General features: G+C 44.2%; 1 protein-coding gene across 3 annotated transcripts; it reads left to right on the forward strand.

Annotated features, from left to right (window-relative positions):
- On the forward strand, positions 1-7,747 carry LOC121272081 (protein shisa-like-1a). 3 transcript variants are annotated; one of them, XR_005941845.1, is made up of 4 exons: positions 1-188; positions 2,085-2,197; positions 4,018-4,225; positions 4,932-7,747. XR_005941845.1 is itself a non-coding variant. In XM_041178521.1 (4 exons), the coding sequence occupies exons 2-4, from the start codon at positions 2,140-2,142 to the stop codon at positions 7,507-7,509; spliced, it is 276 nt and encodes a 91-aa protein (XP_041034455.1). In that variant the 5' UTR covers positions 1-188; positions 2,085-2,139; the 3' UTR covers positions 7,510-7,747. The 3 variants fall into 3 exon arrangements, 1 of the variants encoding a protein (XP_041034455.1); XM_041178521.1 differs by having other exon boundaries at positions 7,500-7,747; XR_005941846.1 differs by lacking the exon at positions 1-188 and adding an exon at positions 603-762.
- The last annotated feature ends 986 nt before the right edge of the window (positions 7,748-8,733 follow it).

An 8,733-nucleotide genomic window follows, 5' to 3' on the forward strand; every position in this document is an offset into this window, starting at 1 on the left:
TTCAAATTGCAAATCGACCTAAACATAATACTGTAATTTATAATTTAAAAAAAAAAGCAGCCCAGTCTCAGCGCAGGATGTACTTTAAAAATGCACCAGGTTAGATCCGAGAGGAAGCGTGAGGATCTAGACCGAAAACAGCAGCTCCACCTCGTCCAGCTGAAGAGTTAGAATGCAGATTGCTAAAGGTAAGGGCTGGTGTAGAACAGAGCTGTTACAAACTGCAGAGAGGAGATATTTAGTTATGCCAAGCAGCGCTCAAACTCCAGCACAGACAGGCCATTGGAACAAAAGCAGTCGAGCGCATATATATATATATATATATATCAGATTTTACGAACGGAATTCCTTCCCTGAACAGAGCTGCAGCGACCTGGGTGATCTTACCTGAAGCAGGTTCAGGTAAGGGGAAACCTCGAGAAAGGGGCAAACCCTGGCGCTTGCGGTTTAATCTGATCTATTCCCTCTTTCCATGAATTTCTCGCCAGCCCCCTCGTGAGATGAATTCAGTGAATTTCGTGTATTTGTTCACTCGGTGGCACGGCACGCTATCGCCGTGGGGCTTTCTTTTTATGTTAAATGTTTGGATTCGGTGTAAAATGACAAACCCGTAACTGCAGTGACAAGCTGGTCACAGTCCCATTGGAACCATCGTCCTATTTAAAACCGTCCGAGGTAGCGTTACCTGGTCAGGATTCGAACTCAAAGAAAACACCGAGCGGGCCCCACTCCCCGATTCAGAGACTCCGCTGGAAGGTGCAGGTGATGATGTGGTGGGGCTGTGATGCTCCTGCAGTCGAATAGCATCCCCCCCCCCCCCGCCCCCCCCGGCGCCTCACAGGCTCTATTGTGCTGAGTTTGATACAGACCCCTTCGTAAATTTTAAATCTCCCCTCACCATTTTTTTCATATTCTTCATTCACAGATTAACTTCAATCCAAGCGCCCAACTGTTTCCCCACCCCTCCACCCTACCCCTGTTTACCCCTGCTACATTTTCGGGGAAAAAGTCAACTTTTTATAGCTTTGCAAGAACTTCCTTTATTGCTACTGGTTGGCGCCAGAGATTTCTCCAGCAGCCCATTCTGAAATAAACTCTGGTTACGCTGGTAGTTGCACTCAAGTTTGAACAATTTCATTGATATATTATAGCAATGTATTCTTTTAAGATCTTAGGCTGTGAATTTTATTTATGGCTTTCAAACTTAAATAATGAGGGATTCAGTCTGCATGGGAATTGTATGAAATACCTGACCACGTTTACAATGGAAATTTCATATGTAAACATGTCACACTGTAAGTTACCTTCCCACCAGAGGGGATGCTACAATGCCATCACTGTTTGGAGGCAGGGGTTGTAATTGCATTGTGACAAGTTTACATAGGTAATTTCCATGATAAATATATTGATGTAGGAATTTACAGTAGAAGCAATTTACATTTACAAAAATATTAAAAATAAGAAAGTATGATTTTAAAATGGGAACCGAATTATATCTACATGCCCCGGGCTAATTATCCAGAGGTGTCTCACCCTACCACTATAGACAAAATGATTTAGACTTCCCAAATACTTCTCTGTCTCTCTCTGTCTCTGTGTCTCTCTCTTCCTCTCTGCCTCTCTGTCTCTGTCTTTCTCTCTGTCTCTAAGTCCCTTTCTCTCTGTCTCTGCCTGTCTCTCTCTCTCTCTCTTCCTCTCTGCCTCTCTGTCTCTGTCTTTCTATCTGTCTCTAAGTCCCTTTCTCTCTGTCTCTGCCTGTCTCTCTCTCTCTCTTTCTCTCTGTCTCTCTCTCTCTCTCTTTCTCTGTCTCTCTTTAGCTCTCTCTCTCTTTCTCTGTCTCTCTTTAGCTCTCTCTCTCTTTCTCTGTATCTCTCTTTCTCTCTGTCTGTCTCTCTCTTTGTCTCTGTCTGTGTCTCTCTCTCTCTTTCCCTCTGTCTCTCTCTCTTTCCCTCTGTCTCTACCTTTCTTTCTCCATCTTTGTTGGTGTAACTCTGGGCAGTGGGAATGGTCTCACCAAAGAGATAAGTAGCAGAAGGAAGAGTTGAGATGTTGAACTGGAAATAAATGGTGTACTTTGTTTTAAGGCACCAACACCATCCTTTAGGATGACAATTAGAGGTCCAGGTTGTGGATGCTACAATGTCTCGCTCCAGCCAACTCCTGACTGTTCTGCTGCTGTGTGAGTTACTGGCAACAGGTATGTAAAGAAAGAAATTGCATTTATAGAGTATCATTAATAACCTCAGGATGCCCCAAAGCGCTTTACAGTCAATGAAGTGCTTTTTAAAGTGTAGTCACTGTTGTAATGTAAGAAATGCAGCAGCCAATTTTCACACAGCAAAACCTCACAAACAGCAATGTGATAAATAACCAGATAACCCGTCTAAGTGATATTGAATAAGGGGTAAGTATTAGCCATTGTTATATTCCAGAAAACCAGTTGGCGAAGCATAGAACTGGAGCCAATCTTTACACAGTTTTATATTTACTTACAGAGTTACACATTACAAGCGTATGCCTCCTAACCCAACAATCACAGCTTCAGTCTGTGTCTATGGGGATCTAAGTAAATCACCTGTTAATGCCCACCAACTGCATACAATTAAATATAATTAATATATAATTATATTGACACTGGGGAGAAATTCCTTACTCTTCTTTGAATAAACCCATGGCACCTGTCATGTCCACCCGAGAAGGCAGTTAGGGTCTGGGTTTAATGTCTCATCTAAAAGACGGCATACCTGACAGTGCAGTGCGTTCTTAGTACTGCACTGGGAGCATATCAGCTTAGATTATAACCTTCGGACTCAAAGTGAGAGTTCTACTCATTGTCCATTGGATGGCACTGCCCCTATTCCTCATCACTGTCCACTCACTGATGCTGGGAAGTTGGTAAGGTAACTGCTTCAGGACAGGATAGCGGCCATTGGTGATTTCCTTGACAAGTCGAAGACACTTGCTCAAACAAACACAAAAATAGCTGGAAAAACTCAGCAGGTCTGACAGCATCTGTGGAGAAGAACACAGTTAATGTCCACATGACTCTTCATCGGAACTAAAGAAAAATAGAAATGAGGTGAAATATAAGCTGGTAGAGGGGGGTGGGACAAGTAGAGCTGGATAGAGGGCCAGTGATAGGTGGAGGCAAAGAAGAGATTGCCAAAGGTGTCATAGACAAAAGGACAAAGAGGTGTTGATGGTGGTGATAATAGCTAAGGAATGTGCTAATGGTGACATTAAGGGTAGAAAGCAGGACGAGCAAGTGACAGATAGCCCTAGTAGGGGTGGGGTGGGGGAAGGGATCGAAATGGGCCAAAAGGTGGAGAATAAACAATGGATGGGAATAAATTTTAAAATAATAGAAATAGGTGGGAAAAGAAAAATCTATATAAATTATTGGAAAAAAGGGGGATCAGAAAGGGGGTGGGGATGGAGGAGAGAGTTCATGATCTAAAATTGTTGAACTCAATATTCAGTCCGGAAGGCTGTAAAGTGCCTAGTCGGAAGATGAGGTGCTGTTCCTCCAGTTTGTGTTGAGCTTCACTGGAACAATGCAGCAGGCCAAGGACGGACATGTGGGCATGAGAGCAGGGTGGTGTGTTGAAATGGCAAGTGACAGGGAGGTCTGGGTCATGTGGACAGACCGAAGGTGTTCCACAAAGTGGTCACCCAGTCTGCGTTTGGTCTCTCCAATGTAGAGGAGACCGCATTGTCTGTCTAGTTAATGCATTAAAATAGGCACTGGGTAAAATATCAGAGCTGGACTGTACACCAGCTGGAGTATGTACCTGCAATGAGGATGGGAGGATATAGAAGAGACAGGAAGAGAGTTAGTTTTATGGTTAATTATTTCTGGATTATCAAACTGCACCTACCATCTGTTGGCCCATTTTCTGAAAATATTCAAAGTCTTTGTACCGGGCTGTGCTGTTGCCCTGAATCTTCATTACATTGTAATGATATTGATCTGAAGTCACAACATGCAATGTCTTGACAATATCTTCCTCTGTCCAGTTTCTGCTTTTAAGTACAGAACCTGTGAGCCGTACCAGGATGCTGCAAAAATGCATCACTCCGGATTCTACTGTCCGCGGCTTAACGAGGAGCAGAATCGTGTCTACTGCTGTCGTCAGAGCCACCAAACCCTGAAATATTGCTGCAATGAGTCTCAGTTTCAGAGCACAATGAAAATCAACCAGACTGCACCCACAACGAGCTTTGTGTGAGTATGAGCATGGGATGTATCCAAGTGTGAGTGCTGGTTAATTCAGAGGTGAGGGGTCATAGACCAGGTTAGCAGGACTGCGATCTAGCTAGTGATGGCTTTGGAAGAGGGTCTTTGGTGCAAGGCCATCCACAAGGGGCCTCCCAGTTAAAAGAAAAGTGGGTGGTGTTGAACAGGGCTAGGAAGGTGAGGAGCAGCAGCAAGTAGTGGTGGGCAGGCAGGTAGAAGGATGACCATATGACCATCCTGTTTGTGGAAGCTTTTCAATCGCCAGCCCATGCTGAGTTGGCAGATGTTGAGCTGCAACAAGTGGTCTCAGAGATGTGGGAGGTAGAATTCCACCAATGCTCCTGCTTCTGTACGCTGTCTGGTAGGAGTATGACCATTCGGCCCATTAGTAACCTCCTGTTGGAAAGTGCAAGCGTTTGTGGGCATGGGGGTGAGAGTCTGTCTATAATCCTGGGGCACAGACACCAAATATCTTGCGTTTGTTGCCATGACTGAGTTCAGCTAAGCACAGACTGGGGACTGAGTCTCAGTGGTTAATGACCATTGCACCAAATAGATGACCCAAAATAGGAGAGGTTGCTTTATTGCTGTTTGACTCTGTGATTGAGATTGAGTTGGTGAGATTTTCAAACTCTGTATTACAGTTACTCTTATTTCTCTGTTTCCCCACTCCCACCAACCCCCATCCCCCCAGCAATTACGGATCAATGATTGCAGTCTGTGTGTACGGTCTCTGTGTTCTGGCCCTGTTGTTGACAGACCTGCTTCATTACTACACTCTACACCGACACAGTCTCTGGCGGTACCAGCCTCCCTGCTGCCCACGTGGATACTGCAATGGTGACCATGGAAACCAACCGCAGGCACAACCCTGAGGCCAGTGCCGTCATCGCTGGGTCAGCGGTCATCGCTGGGCAAAGGTCATTGCTGGAACAATGGTCATCGTTGGGTCAAAGGTCATCGCTGGGTTGATGGTCATCAGGTGTCTTGGCCTCTCCTGCCAGTTAAAGATCCTTTCACTACTGGACATGACTGGAGAGTGGTTGTCTGCTGCTGCTTGCACTGGTGGAAATGTAGGCATCCAACTGATCTTAAGGGAGAAGCAGGGTTAGAAGCTTAAATATTATGATCATGGCCCTGTTTGTTCTCTTGGGCCATTTTGAAAGATCCTACAGCACCATATGAAGAAGAGCAGGAGAGTACTCTCTCTTGGTTAATGTTCATCCCTTAATCAACATCACTGAAACTGATTATTTGCACTTTATCTCATTGCTGTTTGTGGGAGCTTGTTGTTGTTTCCCACATTATTACAGTGACAGCACTTCAACAGGTACTTCAATGCTTGTAAAGCACTTTTGGGATGTCCTGAGGTGGTGAAAGAGGCCATAAAAATGGACATTTTTCTTTCTTTAAATGTCTCGGACTGCAGGCTGTCCCCCGGCCACTGGAGTGCAGCTAGTTTTAATAAGATAAAACAATCACACAATGTGCGCTTGTATCCAGGGTGACTGTGGTACGGCTCAGTTCAGACAACACAAATTAAATAGATTTCTTTCAGAAAGCGACATTTTGGGTTGTAGTATATGAATAATTTGAGACATGAGTCTCAAACAGCAAGTGCAGCGTGTTCAAGAGGAACAGGCGACTTTAGAGTAAAAGCAAAATACTGCAGATGCTGGAAGCCTGAAATAAAAATGGAAAGTTCTGGAAAAACTCAACAGCTCCGGCAGCCACTGCGGTGGGGGAAACAGAGTTAAATTTTTGAGTCCAATATGACTTCTTCCGAACTGAACCCAGTTTTGGAGAAGAGTCGTACAGGCTCGAGGCATTAACTCGGCTTCTCTCTCCACAGTGGCTGCCGGAGCTGCTGAGGTTTTCCAGAACTTTCTGTTTTTATTTTATGTGGGTGATTTTGGAGCTATGGTTTTAAAAGCCTACTGGGGGTTTTCCTGTGCTATTTCTAATTGATAGAGATTGATCCCTGTGATTAATCAATAACTCTGTTATCATGGTATCATGTGGCTGTCAGATAGGTGGAAGGTGAATTCATTGGACCTTGAACTTTCTTGGTTCAGAGGTTCCTGTGTTCCTATGTTCACCACTTACCCTGCCTCAGACCTTGACTCTCACCGTGCAGCTGCTCCAGAGGGATTATAATTCCGATCTTCCAGGTTACATACATTAGACAGTTCCTTCTATAAGGAACTTTTATAGATCATATGAGCTATAAAATAACCTAATTCACACAGCACTGAAACACACTGACTGTTGTTACATAGCAAAATGCATCAACCATTCAACAGCTACAGAATCCCACTGACCAGCACTCAGATAAATGTGAGTGTAGCTGCTGAGTATAGGCAGGAACCTGGGCTGCGGGTGCAGTTTGCTCTGGTGATGCCCATCAGAAAACCACCCCTTCTGACATCTTTGCGATTGGCGATGAAACCCACAATTTGAAATGCACCTTTTTCAATTTTCATCTCTCTACCTCTGAAGGTTCTATCTGATACTGGTAATGTTTCACTGGTGCCGACAGCAGTACCTTATTGGAATTCCCACTCTTCACACAGTAGTCTCAGTTGTCCTGTTAGCCTTGATCCTCTCCTCTCTGTTCAATAGGTGGATATCCAGTTACTGAATCAGACAGCAGAAGACATCCGGCGAATTTTTAAAAATATATTATTCGTTCATGAGATGTGGGCGTTGCTGGATAGGCCAGCATTTATTGCTCATCCCTAATTGCCCTTTTTCAGAGGGCATTTAAGAGAATCACAACTATTTTATTGTTAAACCATAGTTCAGTACAAATACCAGTTTCCACTCTTCCCCACTAGATCCTTCACCCCGTCCAGAAGTGAAAACCCCCTTACTGGGGAAAAGCCCAGCTCTTAAGTCCAGGCTTCAATAAGCATCACCTACTCTCAGTTCACTCTGAATCTTGTCCTGGTTTACTCTTAAAGGAGACCTGCATTTCTAACATTGTCACTCTCATCCGCCATACGCTTCCCAATGGGAATCATTGGAAAGTGATCTGATGTACGGCTGACTCTTTCTACCCCTCACCAGGGACACTGAAATAGCTTTCAGTGCCTCCTCCCACTGAACCACCCCCCCATCCTGAACTTGTGCCACTGTGCCCACTGAGGTTGGGTATTCAAGCAGGGGTTGACCGATTATCTGGAGTAACCCAGTCACCCACCGAACCATTTCAGCACACGTGTCTTTAATTCAATTAGCAGTTCATTCTTTGTCTTTTCAGGTCTGGGTGAACATGGTGAGAGATTCGGGACATTCCCCTGGCATCTTGCAAACTTAAAAATTGGATATAGTGTCAGTCGCGAGTCAGAAAATGATGGATTTAAGTCCACTTGAGCAGAACTGCATTCCGAATGCAGTACTGAGGGAGTGCTGCAGTGTCAGAGGTGCTGTCTTTCAAATGAGACAATAAACCGAGATCCCATTTGCCCTCTCCTGTGGCTTTAAAAGATCCTATGGAACTATTTTCAAGAAAAGGCGGGGGGGGGGGGCACGGGCACGGCGAGTTCTCCCCAATGTCCTGACCAATATTTATCCCTCAATCAACATCACTAAAAACAGATTATCTGGACATCATCACATTGCTGTTTGTGGGATCTTGCTGTGTGGAAACAGCCACATTTTGTAATTACAGCAATGACTGCTCTTCAAATATGACTAAAGCACTTTAGGATACCCTGAGCTCATAAAACGTGCTATAGAAATGCAAGTCTTCTTCTCTTTAGCTCAGCACTTTTTTTATTCATTCACGGGATGTGGGCGTCGCTGGCTAGGCCCAGCAATTATTACCCATCCCTAATTGCCTTTGAAAAGGTGGTGGTGAGCTGCTTTCTTGAACCGCTGCAGTCAATTTTGCTCCACAACACTGAAATGTACAGCTTTCTGTATCTCCCCCACCCTGAATTAAGGAACTTTTGTAGATCATATGAGCTATAAAATAACCTAATTCACACAGCACTGACATACACTGACAGTTGTTACATAGCAAAATGCAACAACCATTCTACAGCTGCAGAATCCCACTGACCAGCACTCAGATAAATGACCAGCTAGTCTTTCTTTTGGTGATGTTGGCTGGACAGTGATGAATATTGGCCAGGAAACTGGGGAACTTTCCGCTCTTCTTTGAATAGTCCTTTTGGTCCTTTAACCTCAACTCAAACCCTAGAACAGGCAGTCGGTACCCCAAATTTAACAGCAGAACTGAGGCATGACATCTTTGACAGCAGCACTCCCTCAGTACTGCACTGGATTATGGTCCAAATTCATAAAATGATCAAACGAAAGGAGGTAAGAATGTCACAGACTAAGCCGACCAAAACCAATGCTTTGATTATACATTTTGTAAATTTGATGATAATGTGGGTAGAATTATGGGACAATATTGTACAAATCACTATTGCAGATGATAGAATTAAATATGATTTATCATACACTTTGTGTCACTTCGGGTTCTG

Source organism: Carcharodon carcharias, chromosome 32, assembly GCF_017639515.1.
Source record: "Carcharodon carcharias isolate sCarCar2 chromosome 32, sCarCar2.pri, whole genome shotgun sequence".
NCBI lineage: Eukaryota > Metazoa > Chordata > Chondrichthyes > Lamniformes > Lamnidae > Carcharodon > Carcharodon carcharias.